This window comes from Lepisosteus platostomus, chromosome 13, assembly GCF_059453375.1.
Source record: "Lepisosteus platostomus isolate fLepPlt1 chromosome 13, fLepPlt1.hap1, whole genome shotgun sequence".
NCBI classification, from domain to species: Eukaryota; Metazoa; Chordata; class Actinopteri; order Semionotiformes; family Lepisosteidae; genus Lepisosteus; species Lepisosteus platostomus.
Genome location: NC_142623.1, coordinates 28,851,398 through 28,866,508, shown reverse-complemented (window position 1 = coordinate 28,866,508; position 15,111 = coordinate 28,851,398). Strand labels below are relative to the sequence as shown.

The 15,111-nt window shown below is 39.6% G+C and overlaps 1 protein-coding gene across 3 annotated transcripts in view; it reads right to left on the bottom strand.

Moving 5' to 3' along the window:
* Window positions 1-4,316: 4,316 nt before the first annotated feature.
* The window catches only part of shroom1 (shroom family member 1), a 34,987-nt gene continuing 24,192 nt past the window's right edge, over window positions 4,317-15,111 (bottom strand). For 2 of the 3 annotated variants that reach the window (XM_088604027.1, XM_088604028.1), the window contains exons 3-8: window positions 14,984-15,036; window positions 11,324-11,977; window positions 10,103-10,651; window positions 9,644-9,794; window positions 9,017-9,289; window positions 4,317-6,848 (exon numbers count right to left, since the gene is read on the bottom strand). In XM_088604027.1, the coding sequence (XP_088460153.1) occupies window positions 6,594-6,848; window positions 9,017-9,289; window positions 9,644-9,794; window positions 10,103-10,651; window positions 11,324-11,977; window positions 14,984-15,036 (1,935 nt within the window). In that variant the 3' untranslated portion in view covers window positions 4,317-6,593. The remainder of the gene's footprint in view (window positions 6,849-9,016; window positions 9,290-9,643; window positions 9,795-10,102; window positions 10,652-11,323; window positions 11,978-14,983; window positions 15,037-15,111) is intronic. The other variant, XR_015926080.1, reaches the window with a different exon arrangement.

The window sequence follows — 15,111 nt, the reverse complement described above, 5'->3', positions numbered from 1 at the left end:
CTGGATTTGATCATTCTATCAATTATTCAGCCACCTCCTGGAAACTAGACCAATAAGGATCATGCTGTTAAACTCTAAAATTAAACACTCTCGTCATTCTGTGCCAACTCAGTCATGGAAACACACCATTTAAAAATTTTAAGAAGTCTAATGTATACTGTGAGACATTAAAAACTCAACAGACTACAGTTAGAACAACTAATGTGTTGTGTTTTGAATGTCTAGTTTTTTAATGTTTAGTTTAGGTACTAGTTGCTAAGCTATGAAAAATATTTTTCTTATTCTCTTCTTTCAGATAATATAAAACACCAGGGAAGATGGGCCTTTTAAATACTGGCAATTTATAACCTATTAATGATGCTTAGTGATTTATATGAATGTGTAAAAAAGGGATAAGTGATTTTACTGGGGCTATCAAAAAGGCGCAACTCCTAGCTAAGAACAAAAATGAGCTACTGTATATTAACCAAAACTCAGATTAAAGTAAACGTGAGGACTGTTTAGGGACAGTAGGTCCAAATATGAATGATAATGTGCTTTTGGAATGAAACTAATGAGAAAAATGTCTGATATTCCAGATCCATTGATCCGTTTCACTTTGGGTATTAACATAATAAGGTAATACAATGTTTTTTTTTACTTGTATGTGCTTTGTTTCTGCAGATAAACAGTGAGATGATAATATTCATGTGAGGTCAGTACAGGAAATGTTCAGGTATAATGTATCCACCACTTTTCAACCACACCATCCCCCACATAGAGACACACTTTTCCAATTTTTCAGGCAAGCACTTTAGAGTTTATTGTATGAACTTCTGTCCATTTCTGTAACTGTTTCAGCTCCTATAATATTTTGTGTTTTAGTGCCATGTTATACTTTTGTAAAACTGATAACAACATTAGCAACCTATTATTAGAAGATTGAAAAAGTCAGAGGATTATTTTCATGTCATAAGTTCAATATCTTCTGCAAAATGCAGTTGCGTTGTATTGTATGTGCTGTTCTGATTGTGTTGATAGTTTTGATTAAGGTGCAGCATGGCATGTATAGGCAAAATGTGTTGTTTTCCCTAAATTCCTGTCTTCCCTCTTGTTTGATTATGTCTGGGCTTGAAGTGGTTGTAGGAACTGTGTGAGAGGGCTGGAAAGAGTGGAGCGCAGGTGGGCGGGACTTGTGGTGCACTAAATGCAGGCTTGTGAATTATTTTCCTTTTTTTTTAATTCAATAAACGTCTGACTTGAACTAGTTTTAATCAATGCACATCTACTTCTTAAGTAAGCAATAAAAGTTTAGAAAGTTCACAAGACTCCATTCCATTCCAGATTCCTGTGGAATCGCGATATGCAATAAGACAATGAACTATTCACAGGCCCAATTAAGAAGAGAACAATGTACGTTCCAGAGCTGCTCTACATCGGTTTTTCTCATACGGTTTTATGCAGGAGAGGTTAATTAATTCCAATGGAATAGATATGCGATATAAAACACTGTCATACAACATGAAGAGCTGCATGCACTTCTCTGCAGACTGAAACTACTTTGGAAGGATATCGTACTGTTTTACATATATTTGATATATAATCTGGTATGGTGAAAGTACTGGACTGGTGAATATTTTCATAAGATAATATATATTTAATTTTTTTTTATCATAATTTAGGAAAAAAAGTTATTCTTTTAAAAATCTCCTACCATTGCTGAAACGCATAAGGATGTGTTTCTATGTGAATAGTAGCCCTTCTTTCATACTCAAGAGTCTTACTGTCTAACGTGGACCACCTCTTCATTCCCTTCACAGTTGGGCTTGTCTAGAGGGCCTGTGCCCTTGCATATCTCTTGACCTGCCCGCTGGCTTTATTTTTTTTTATTCTTTTCATAATTTGACTTTGCCAGACTAAGATCATCAAACATAAGAAGGCTTAGAAACAAGAATCAAGTGTTCAATCCATTTTCTAGCCAGTTGCTAACCGATCCCAAAATCCATTTGCTTCCAGAGTTGTGGTCTAAGACAGTTCCACAGCTCCTGAGGACGTGTGGCCTATTTTCAGTATTAAATCTGATTTGAACATGAAACTGAATAATGATACACACACTAACATAACGAGAATGATTAAATATCGGTTTAGGTGGGTAGCTGCGTCAGCATGCGTAGTCCGCAAAGGAACAATTTAAAGGTTTATTCCATGCTGAAAAGAGAAGAGAGAAAACGCAACATTTCGGCTGTGGAGCCTTCTTCTGGTGTGAGAAAGACAGGGCAGACAGCAAAGATTAAATAGCAAAGGAGAACAAAAGCTGGGAGAGTGGAGGAGGCGGGAGCAGGGGAGAGGCAGTGAGGCCACTCAGGTGGTGTGAAGTGGAGAGAGGTGTGAAGTCAAAAGAAGATTACACAAAAACAAGTCTGTCATTGCGAGAAGGGGGAAGGATGAGTTTTGTTAAATATTGACTTATACATTGAGTCATTTTATAGAATGGTCATTGTTGCTTAATCTAGTTTTTTTATTAACATCTCTCATGAAAGACAGATATTGCCTTAAATGTATATAAAAATGAGTCATTAGGTCTTCAAGTCTGTGAAAGAATCATCAGATGGAATTATCACCCCAGACTGACAGTCACAATCTTTGTGTAGGTAAGAACTTCATGAAGTGTGTGACTTGTTAATGGCCACTGAGTTTAAACTGATTTGATTAAAGAGATTTATTCACTAGGAATAATAACACTGGAGAATTAAGTGTACTAAAAGGATTGTTTAGTCCAAATTTGACTTGACCTGCTTAAATCTAACCTCATGGCCACAGGACAAGGAGGCTGGGATCCCCAGGCAGAGTGAGGAGTGACCAAGGGGCAGCTGCAGAGGTGGAGGTGGGATGCAAAAGACATGCAAGGAAGGGAATGGGAATAGGTATAGTATTTATAATGTTTTAGGTGAGGAGATGATGTCGGGGTGATTAGAAATTACTAACAGCTGAGTGTGATTGAACTTGGCTGTTGTCATCCCTCCTGAACTTGTGTTATAAACTCCATTTAAAGATCGAGCCAATTTGTGTTTGGCTGCTGAAAACTGCAAATCCACAGTAAACGCAGCATAGCCACCCTGTCCCCTGACACCCAGTACTCTGCTCTATCCGTTTTTCTTTGATTAGGTCATCAGCCTTGGAGGACATTTCTTATTGCAAACTCTATCACTCCTTAGAAGAGTGAAGCTCTCGTTGACAGCTTCATTAATGCTATAAAAGAAAACGTTGCCATAAGCATATATAACACACATCTGTGCCAAAAAATAGAAAACGTTTACATTCATAATTATTCCTGCATTACTGTAGTTTGAATGAATATGATATATTTACGGCATTTTATCAACTTTTAAATTAATTTTCTGAATTTCATTTCAGCTTTGACCCGTCCTCTGTTGAAATCAATGAGAACACCAAATTGTTCGTCATATATATCCATAACATTCAGCTTTATATATATATATAATATATTATGAGTATGTTTGTTCTACAAAACCGGCTCCTGCGCTCCAGTCGAGTTTCAAATACCTTCAAATGTTACTAACAGGGCGCGGTGAAAAATATTCTGACGTAATACAATAAGTACGAAACCTAATGAACAACCGTGTATCTGCAAAGTGACGAAAAGCAGAACGTGTGCTCATGCAGGGGTGTTTATACACCTGCATCTGTGCCCATACTGCAATGCAGTATGCTCGCTTCGTACAGTTTTCTGAAAATAAGGAAAATGTCGGTTGGAATGAATTGGCACACTGTGGTTACCAGGACGGTTCGTCTCGCAATCCTCCTGTCACTTCTGATTTTGTCAACTCCCCGTGATGCCGGCTGGAAGCTTAACTGCTGAATCGAAATACACAAAACACAATGGCTGCTCTGTTCGGCTATCAGCATCGTCACGTAGCCTGCGCAAAAATGAATAAGACCCGTCTGTTACAGCCAAGACATTCACCTATACTGGGAAGAGGTGTTGCGAATGAAATTCAGCTGCAGGCGTATACGCATGGTATAAATTCAAGTAGGTAGCTGCGCAAGCTGCAAAGGAAAAAAAGGTTTATTCCATGCTGAAAAGAGAAGAAAAGAAACACAACGTTTCGGCTGTGGAGCACACCCGAAGAAGGGTGTTGATATGATGCGTGAAAGTAAGATTTAAGATTACTGGAATTGGTAAAAAAAAAATAGCTAAGTGTAGCCATAGCTTCCATAATCTGACCACTTTTAATTTATCTTTTAATTCAGATGGTGAAGAAATTCTCTGTTCCAATGCAGAACTACAAAACGCACAGGAAACAGAAGTAATTCACTTTAATTTGTCAACAAATGTAGTTTATTCACATTGTAACAAAAGTCTCATGTATATATTATAGTTTTCATACGACAGATAAAAAGCCATCACAAAGCACAAGACCGACTAGGTGCTTTGTACAGGTTTCTGAATCAAGCACACTCTAGCTAAATTACACAGTCTGAGAACTACATGAGAGACTGCCCTTCTCCCCTTATGAACCAGAAAAAAAAAACAAAGTCATGGACATCATGAATTACACATCCATTAATCGGTAGCAACTCATTTAAACTTGTGTGATTCAAGAAATGTCAGAAATAGCCATTTGGAAATCCACTAACTTAGAGCTTCAGGATACCAGCTCCAGCAAGAACAACCCACGAACACAAAATGCAGACATTATACACATATCTAACCCTTAAAAAACAGGACAAGGAAATGGCGTGGAGCAGTGTGAAGAAGTTGATCGGTCTTATTTTGCTGGTGTTAATTTCGTTTGGGATAGTTGTTCCATTTGCCCATATATCACATCCTATTACAGTGAATTCCACAGTCATTTTTATAATTATGATAGTTCATCATACTACTGAAATTATCGCTCATGTAGATATTATGCTGAAATATGAAGTCAGCACTGTAACAAATCATGCTACAAAGGTCTTTGAAATATTTAGTGGTGAAATACACATATATAGTATTGCATATTTCAATGTCACAAAATATTTTTAATTCCAAAACACTTTCGCAGATATTGTGGTCATCAAACTTTCTTTATCTTTTGGCCCTGGAATTATAGTGGCATTTTATTTTGTTACTACATTTTCTCCAGAGTCACATTATAAAGAAAATCCTCCCATAAACTATGGGATTAGTCCCTGTATTGCTCTAAAATAGCCTGATCAGACAATTCTATCTAAAGACAAGATTACGGATAGATACAACTAATATATTTAACAGTTTTTTTCCTTTAAAATAATACAGCAATAATTAGTTTGACATTAATTATATAATTACAATAGCATTATATATATATATATTTTTTACTTTGATTTTTTCCCATCACTAGTTTATGGACCAAAGTTTAGGGTCCTGAAATCAATGTAATTTAAAATTAAAAATCTCGTTTTCATATGGAAAAAAAATCTAAATGAGCCAGACATTGTTTACTGATTACAGATCCTTTTATTGAATTTCTGATCCAAGTGACCAAGACACTTTTATTTACAACAAGCTTCACTTGGATGGATGTGTGGCTCAGAAAATGAAATATAACCACAGTGAGATAACCGTGTCTAATCACAGTGTGATGTAGAACTACACTATGTCAAACTCTTCATCCAACCAAATTTAAACTGGGCTGTTTATTTATTTTTAAATCACACACCATTCTGTATGAGCAAGCAAAGGTACAGCAAATATCATGCACAAAATGCTATGTTGTTTTTACAAAAATATATTACAACATTGCTCTTAAGAAGGTGATTCAAGTCAAGACAAAAGAGGTGAAAGACAAAACGTCTCCCTGTCTTTGTGCATTAAGGCAGGTGAGTGATGAGCATATACTAAGTGTCGTTACTGTGCTGTGTTAAAAACATCAGGTTCCGAGTCTGCTATGAAGATGTGCAGCAGCGCTGGAAATTAATAACAGCAACCACTTTCAACACATTCAGTTCTGGTGCCAAGTTCAGCGCTTTCTACGAACCAAGTTCCATGGATGCCTGGCTTTCTTTGAAGCTCTGTGTAGGCAAAACGGATGATCATGGGCATTATTCTGCAAGCATTTCTGCAATTATGCTGCCTCAACACTCTCCATTTCTATTGAACAGAGTGAAAAAAGGAGAAATCTATCAGTTAAAATGAGCTTAAAATAAATAAAATACATGTGTATTTATGATTAATACAATAAGATCTGAGTGTATCAAAACATGAACACTTGCAAATGGATATCTCCATATAAATTACAAAAGTGCCTTTTAAACCAAAATTCTAAATTTTTTAGTAAGATATCGACATTTGACCGGCTCAAAAATTAATTATACATTCCTTCTTTGTTCTGCAAGTAAAAGCCTTCCCAAAATCTAGAATTGTACAGCTAGTTATAATAGTATAATTTCCGTTGAAGGAAAATTGCATGTCAAGGAAGTGCCTTAAATGGATGTTGGAAACATGGAGGGAGAGTGTCAAACTGTTAACAGCCCCTGTGTGTGGTTGTAGTCCACCAGCAGGAGGCACTGTGCCCTGGAAATGGAGTGGATGGCAGAGGTCAGAAAAACAGTGGCAGCTTGGGGACAGTGGTTTAGAAAGGCATGCTGCTGCGAAGTGACTCGAGCTGCTCTTCACCGATGCGAATCTTTTCCTCCAGGTCCTTCTGCTCTATTAATAGCGAGGCTTTCACTTTGACAAAGTGCTTGTAGTCCCGGAGCTGCTCCTGGGTCAGGTTCCTGGAGAGGATGTCGGACACCAAGCGCTCCCTGCGGTCCAGGTTGTCCTTGAGATCTTTGGCGTCATCCCTCTGCTTGCACAGCAGGCGGTGTCGCTCATCCAGCGATTGCTACGGGACAGAAAGTGTTGCAAAGAACATGAACACTTGACATCAAATAGTAAAGGTCGTTTGGTGCTTTCCTCTGAAGTCTGGTTCACCTACAGAACAAACCCGAAGAAACATCCTAATGCTGCAGAAGGTACAAAATTGATTAATCAAATTATACAGCCAAATCATAATGTATTGGGCAGCATTCATTTTCTATATACCTCCATATTGGGAGCTAATTGGTTTAACATTAAATCTCCACAAAGTGAAAGAAAACAAAGGGGTATGTTTTAAGAAGTGATACAGCGACCTTACAGGAAGAATTATAGGCGTTGTTTCCCAATAGCAATACATGATTAGTGTGAATTGGTGAATGATAACTGCGCCTTGACCATCCCTTGCACCTATGCAAACTCTCTGCTGAGAGAATCTGAGGTCTCAGTGCAGAGTTATTGAATTATTTTATTTATTTCTGAAACAGAGCTTTAAATGACAAAATCTCAAAACATTTATCAACGTTCCATAAGTTGATTAGGCATTCCATTAAGAATATATGCTAGTGGTAGATATGCAAACTTCACAATTATCCCCATTAGCCGGGATATTTTTTTTCTGAAGTGATTGACTTTGTATGTGCCTCATTCAGGTCTGACTACAGAAAAGCTCCTGTATTAGTTAATTGTATCTAAGTCATATCATTATTTTGAATACCCAAAGGCTAATATAACGTGAGCATTTTTCTAAATGTTGCAAAACACCACTTTAGTTTGGATTATTAACAAATACGTACTCCTGAATAAAAAAATATTTTTTAAACTACTACATTTTAAAAACTACATCAAGCAGCCATATCACTCTGCAACTCACAATTGGCTAAAGCTAAAGCAGGTGTGAGCCTGGTCAGTACCTGGATGAGAGACCTCCTGGGAAAAACTAAGGTTGCTGCTGGAAGAGGTGTTAGTGGGGCCAGCAGGGGGCACTCACCCTGCGGTCTATGTGGGTCCTAATGCCCCAGTATATAGACGGGGACACTATACTGTAAACAGGCGCTGTCCTTCGGATGAGACATTAAATTATAAAACCAAGGTCCTGACTCTCTGTAGTCATTAAAAATCCAAGGGCGTTTCTCAAAAAGAGTAGGGGTGTAACCCCAGCATCCTGGCCCTTACTAGTTATGGCCTTCTAATAATCCCCCTCTATGAATTGGCTTCATTACTCTGCTCTCCTCCTCACTGATAGCTGATGTGTGGTGAGCATTCTGGTGCACTATGGCTGCCATCACATCATCCAGGTGGGGCTGCACATTGGTGGTGGTGGAGGGGAGTCCCCATTACCTGTAAAGCGCTTTGAGTGTAGTGTCCAGAAAAGCGCTATATAAGTGTAAGTAATTATTATTAATTACTATTGATGTTTCCACAAATCCATAACTCTAGTGTACCGCCCTGTTTAACCAGAAGGTGGCACTCTCGTAATACAGCCTTCAGATTGAAACAGGTTTCGATGAGTCACTTCAGAAAAGTTAACCAAAATATCAGGTAGGCCAGTTCTTCCTTCAAGTAAAAAGTAATGGTTTATTCCATGCTGAAAAGACAGGAAAGGTTTCCGTTCTTTTCTTTTCAGCATGGAATAAACCTTTATTTGTTCCTTGTCAGCCTACGCATGCTGACGCAGATACATACTGTACTTGAACCTGTTCTTCCTCCTACAGCTTTCTAGGGTAATTCCCTTACATTTTACTCATTAACATTACAAAGACAAAGTAGAATTTCTTTTCTAACTTAGAATCATCATATATACTGTATGTCCATTCTAGCAGCACCCAGCAGTCCATTCCAGCAGCAGAACTGCCAATTAAGTGTCCACATGGGGGAGAATGAAGACATTCAGGCTCCTCTGACCTGCCAACTCACTGAATCAGTGTTTTTGTAACACACTGCGGTACTGTGCCACAGTTTCTGTGCTAATTGTAGAAGCAGCACATCCCTCATTGACAACTGTATGGATGGAAAATTGTTTCAATTGAATTGATCCTAATACAAATTAAAGTAATAAAAATATGTGCACAACTTTTTAAGCCTTCAATGCCTTCTGTGTTTATTTCAGGGACAGCAAGAAAGGTGTTTTCTTGTAAAAAGCGATTGTAGAGATGAAAGTCCCCCCCTGATGTTTCTCAGATGAAACTAGCCCACCTTCTCCTCGGCATCGGTGAACTGGTCGACGGCGCTCAGGGCATTCTGCACCCGGGCAAGGCGGGCAGACAGACAGAGCAGTAGGCTGACCACTTTCTCTAGGTCGCCAATGAAGAGTGTGTAACGCTCATATTCACTGGGCTGGCAGCTGTCCCTGACCAGGGCCTCCACAGCACTGCCCAGCTCGCCGTTAGCTCGCAGCTCTTCCCTCAGCGCTGACCGCTGCTTCTCCAGCCCCTGCAGCTGGTGCTGGATGCACAGGATCAGCTCCTTCTGGAGAGACCAGGGCAAGAGGGCCTTTTAGAACAGTTACAGTCACCCCTCATTTCAAAGCCTGCTTTTATTTCCCAAATCAAAAAAGCTGAAAATACTATCCTATATGCAAAGTGTCACAAAAGCTCTCAAGATGAGCGAATTACCTGAATGCATGACTATATTTAGTATCCTTAGCTTCTTTGAGAATTTGAGTGTGCTGTGGTTTAGTTCTTAGTATTTACTTGTAAAAGACCTGGGCTTTCATAGTACAGTATGATGTAGCAGGGAAGGAGGTACTACAGATTTACTTCTATTCACTGAAAATGTCCTGGTTTTAATATCTAAGAAAAAGCTTATCTGGAAGTTAATCACCTTCTTCTCAGTGATGTCATTCAGCTCGCTGTCCTGTGAAAGAACAGTCTCCTGTGTGGAACTATTCCCACTATGAACCTCAGAATTCCAGTTATCAGGGTTTGGGGGAGTTTCCGAAATCCTGGATCCAGCATTTCCTTCGACATTGGAGCTAAAAAACAATAAAGTAAACTTAAATTTGAGCATTTTTTTGTCATGGAACCAAAAATAAAATCACTGTCTCCTGTATTTTTGTAACAAACATGCCAAATGAAATGTACTAACTGTTCATCACACTGGTTTGACAGGTGTTTCTACTTTAACGTGCAAAGGAAACTAAACAAAAAAAACATCATGTCCAACTGCCTGTACTTCATAGCTTAACTACTGTGAAGTAATGGTCCTGTTTGAGAAGATTTTCCACTTTTCAGTTACTGATGCAATCACTGTTCAAAGACAAAAACATTAAATAATAATTACTTCTCCCCATTGTGTGATCTGCAGGCTCTCTTCCTCCTGTAATGTTCCTCCATGAGCAACGTGTCTTCGGACAGCAGCTGCTCCATCAGAGTCACGGTTGTCCTGCGACTGGATTTGGGAGCCAGAACACTAGCTAACGACTGATCCTTGGTGACAATCACTTCCACTAGCTCCTCCCACTGCCCGGGTTTTGGCAGATGGGGTTTTGCGCTGGTGGAGGGACTGGGCTGCTCTTCTGAATGACCCCCCTTGTCATTTTCTTTCTCTGAATTCTGGACCTGTTCCTCTGCTGGATCTGTAGAGGTGGTGGCTAGCTGTTGCCCAGTGGACTGAAGTGAAGGCAATGGCGAGCCGAGTTCATCTCCATCACTTGCTGCTCCCTCTTGAAAATCTTCAACTGGTGCCCTCCCCAGTTCCTCTGCTGTGGGCCAGGCACTCGGATCTGTTGTTATTCCTCTACCGAGAGAGACTTCTGGACTTCCAGATTCCTGCTGGTCAACCACAGCATTTTCTAATGGCAGAGTCTGAAGTGTAGGAGTAGTCTTCATTCTGTCAGAAAAACATGCAAAAACAGAAAGCACAATTTACACAAAGAAAGCAGAAACCAGTGAACATCAATCACTAAATTATGTGTTGCTTAGGCATTGAATTAATCTAGAATCAAATCTGTTTAATATCATGTATTTATTGCTGCTAGGTCAAGCAAACATCTGTCATTATATGAAATATTTAATCACATGAGATGTACGGGACAGGAAACATTAAGATTGTTATTTTGAATAGAAAATGCTTATTTAAATATACTGTATGTGAATATATTTACAAAAAAAATGCTGTCAATCTCACATAGTTTATATTGTATGTCCATCCATTTTCCAATCACTTTATTTTGTACAGGGCCATGGAGAGCCTAACCCAGCAGGCAACAGGCACAAGCCAGGATACACTCTGAATGGGGCACTAGGGCAGATAGACACACACTCACACCAAGGCCAATTTTCCCGGAAGGCAATTTACTTTCCAGTATGTCTTTGGGCTGTGGGAGGAAACCATAGGACCCAGCGTAAACCCATACAAACAGGGGGAGAACATACAAACGCTACTTAGATTATGCCCCAGAACTGCAAGGGTGCAATGTTAACCTCTTCACCACCCTATGTTGTTTGGAAGAGTTGCAATTCTAATACTGTAATACACAAATGATAAGAAATGAAAGACAACCTGGTGCAGGACGTGCTCTCCTCAGGTCCGTTCTCAAACTGAATGAGCAGGTGTGTGCTTGTCGAGGCTACAGACTCCCTTTCCGGCGTGCTTCTGCAGTAGAAGGACTGTCCTGAGGGACTATCTGTGTAAAACACACTGCTCTCCACAGAGTCACAGAAAAGGGCGCTCATGTTGGGTGACTCAATGGGAGTGGAGGAAGTCCTGCTCTCTGGAGAGGAGGCCAGGTTTGGAGGCTCCATGTCAAAGTTAAGGGGTTCCAATGACTGGGAATGTCTGCCATTGGGTGTGGCCCCCAACAAATCGTCACTGCTCCTCGAGTGCTGGCTTGTCCCTGTCTTCAAAAGGTGCCGTTCTGAACTGTGGCCGGTTCCTGTGGATTCATTGCTTTCTCCGGCCTTGCCTCGGATTTTCAATTCGGCTTCCCAGGAAAAGGCTGCGTTTCCCTGCGTGTGCTCCGATGCCACGTGCCTGCTGTGGATCTGGTCTAGCTGCTCCGAGCTCTTGCTGAGAACGGGAGTCGCAGGGACACGGGAAGTGCCAAGCTCCTCCATGGATTTGCCTCTCTGTGTCACGGCGCGGCCTGGTCTGCCCTCAGCTGCAGGGGCTCTGGTGCCACTTGACGCCAACTGACCTTCAGCTTTCTTTAGGGAGCTAACAGGGAAGGAGAACACAAGCTCACCAGCTGTAGCAGCAAACCTCGTGCAAGGGGTGCAAATGCGTTGTGATTTTTTCTTTAATTAGGAAGACAGTGACAGTATCTGCTCACCATCACATTTCACGGATTGTACTTTTTTTCCCCTTGTTGGGCCATCAGAAATCCTCAAAATCTAGCTGTGTTAAGGGGCCAAACAAATTAACAACTGGTTCAAATTACAAAAGTCAGTCGCTTTTATAAAAAAAACTGATAATTGAATAAAAGTGAATTCCCAGAAATAAAATACACAACTGGAAACTCTGGGATGTTTGAAAGAAAATAGTTTATAGGTTTCATGTAGTTTAGAACACTATGGACACCGATGTATTCTGTTCCTCTAATTTCATGTATAGTAATGTTTTATTTCATTGAAGAAAATGCATCTGAGTAATTTATCAGATAAGAAAATTACAATAGAGCTTATCATCATAAATCTCAAATATTTTAACAGTAAAAAAATCAACATTTGTCTATATACAGTGCCCTCCATACGTCCTTGGACAGTGAAGTAAAAATGGCTATTTCTTCTGTATACGTAAGCTTATGTGGATTTGAGACGAAGAGCAAAATTACAGAATGTCACCTTTTACTTCTGCATATTTATGTACTTTTTTAGAATAATAGCACTTCTTGAGTTCCACACTTATATGCACCTGAAATGGAAGGATCGGATAATTTGCTACCAGATGTTTCTTATTCATCAGGTGTTTCCTGATGCACTGATTGTGCACATATAAGAGCCATGAATGTGCAGGATTTGGCCTTAGCTCTTAACTGTGCTCTTTAGAGTCAGTAGGCCGAAACCAGCATGAACACTAGGGAACTGTCTGTGAAGGAAAAGTAAGCAATTTCAATGCGGAAAAAAAAAGAATTCAATCAGAACCACAGCACAGAAACTGGGCGTTATAAGAGAATTATAAAGGCTACACTGCAAGAGACAATCCTTCCATCAGCATCAATAATAGAAGGGCAGATTACAATTTGGTCAAAAGTACAGAGATGAGCCAGTATATTTCTGATACAAGGTGTTATGAACACGTAAGACAAAGATAGAAACCATTTCATCTGTGAAACATGGTGGAGGTAGTGTCGTGGCTTGGCCACTTCTGGAACTGAATTACTCACCTTTACTGATGTTATAACTAATGATTATAGCAGCAGAATGCCTTCAGAAGTCTACAGAAACGTCTGCTTATGTACAAGAAAATTCCAAACTCATTGTCTAGTGTTAAAGGTTCAATTATCCCTAAAACAAATACATCCAAGACTGACTCCAAAAATAGAAAAACCTACAGGTGCAACTGAGAATCGATATTAAATGGCATTTTAAGACACAATGTTGTTTTACTAGAATTCTTTGAACAGACAACAAAGTCAGTTGATAATTCTAATGCACATAATATGATTAGAGTTCCTGAAAACAATAAGAAGCCCTCATAAAAGATTAAAGCTAAAAATAAAATCTGTAGGAATCCAAAGCAACTGATGCACATTGATTAAGAAACAGTCAATGAATAGAACATGGAGCAGTTTAAGGGCATAACCTCGTTAATAGGGCAGATGTAAGCAGTGGTGTTCTGCAGAGATCCACTTTAGGCCATTTTCCTCTCCTGAACTTTATCAGTGATTTAGATTTAACTAGTGGATTAAATGTTCAGTTTGAAATGATGATTTGGGCAGCCACTTGGCAAATGAAATTGAACATTGAGAAGTGCGATGTGCTCCACGCAGGAAATGGAAGCAAACACAATCCCTATTACGTGAGTGATTGAGAGTTACAGGAAGCTACATGTGAAAGGGATTTGTGTGTTTATCTAGGTTCTTCAATGTCTTCATCAAGACAATTGAAGGAAGCGATAAAAGAGCAAACAGAAGGTTTGGGTGTATGTGGCAAACAAATGGGTAATTTAAATCAAAGGAAGTTATGCTCAACCTTTAAAATGTACAGATAGTCCTCATTTAAAAATCTGTGTTCAGTTGTGGCCACCATATCACACAAATAAGGATCTTTTAACCACTGTTTTATGGAGAAGTAAATTTGGGTTTGAATGGGACAGTAACCCTCCCATGTCTCCTTCCACCTCTTGTTAAATGCTGTACAGAGATTGGGGTGGATTTACCACGACAAAGCACTGAGTCTAAATAAGAAGAAAGAGAGCCTTTAAAAAATGGAATTCTTAAAATATGTACATTTCATGCAGGGCATGATAGATTCCAAATCTTCCAGTAAAACTCTGCTGACCTGCATATTTCCTTTGGCCCTATGGATAAGTTGTGCTTTGTTTTTTTTCCTGTTATTTTGTGATCCAAAGCTCTGTCAGGATTTGATCACAGCAGTTCATGGGAACTAACTCCAAAGCCACACATCACCTCTCCTCCAACAGCGGAGAATTCCACTGTGCCAAAGCACTGGGTCTCCCATGGCAGGAGAATTCAGCACTATCCAGGTCCTAAGAGAGGTGACATCGCCTTCTGTCCCCATGCCAGGTGAACCCTATTACATCTGTACTTGCTGGCCTGTAACATGGTGAAAATATACATATACAAATGTGTATGTAAATAAAACGCAAAAGTCACACACTGTGATACTGCCTTTTATGCACCAGCTGAGGACATCAGGTTGCAGGTTTTGGAAAGTACAATGTATGTGTTTCTGCCTTGGAAACAACAACAAAGGATGTTGCTTGTGTACAGTACATCTTACAGAAAATAAGAGTTACTCAGATCCCAAGAAGTCATTTTTCAATCTCTGTATGAATGTGTGAGAAAAGTTACAAATGAGAGGTTATACGGTCCATGCATGTTTTAATTTAGAACAACCCGTACTGACGCATGCGAGGTTCAACAAGGGTAACTCATGTTTATGTGACAGATAAGGATGTAAGGTAACCAGCTAAGGCTCTGGAGTAAATAACACACAACCTGATTATGACTCCTGTTTAATATTCCACAGCTTCACTCACCTGGAGTTCCTGGAGTGACAGACTGGAGATGCTTTATGTGTGAGGCTCCCAGGCTGGAACCAGATTAAAAGAAATTACATTTAAAAAATACCCAATGCATTAATTAATGAGAGCAGAAAGTAGGTAAT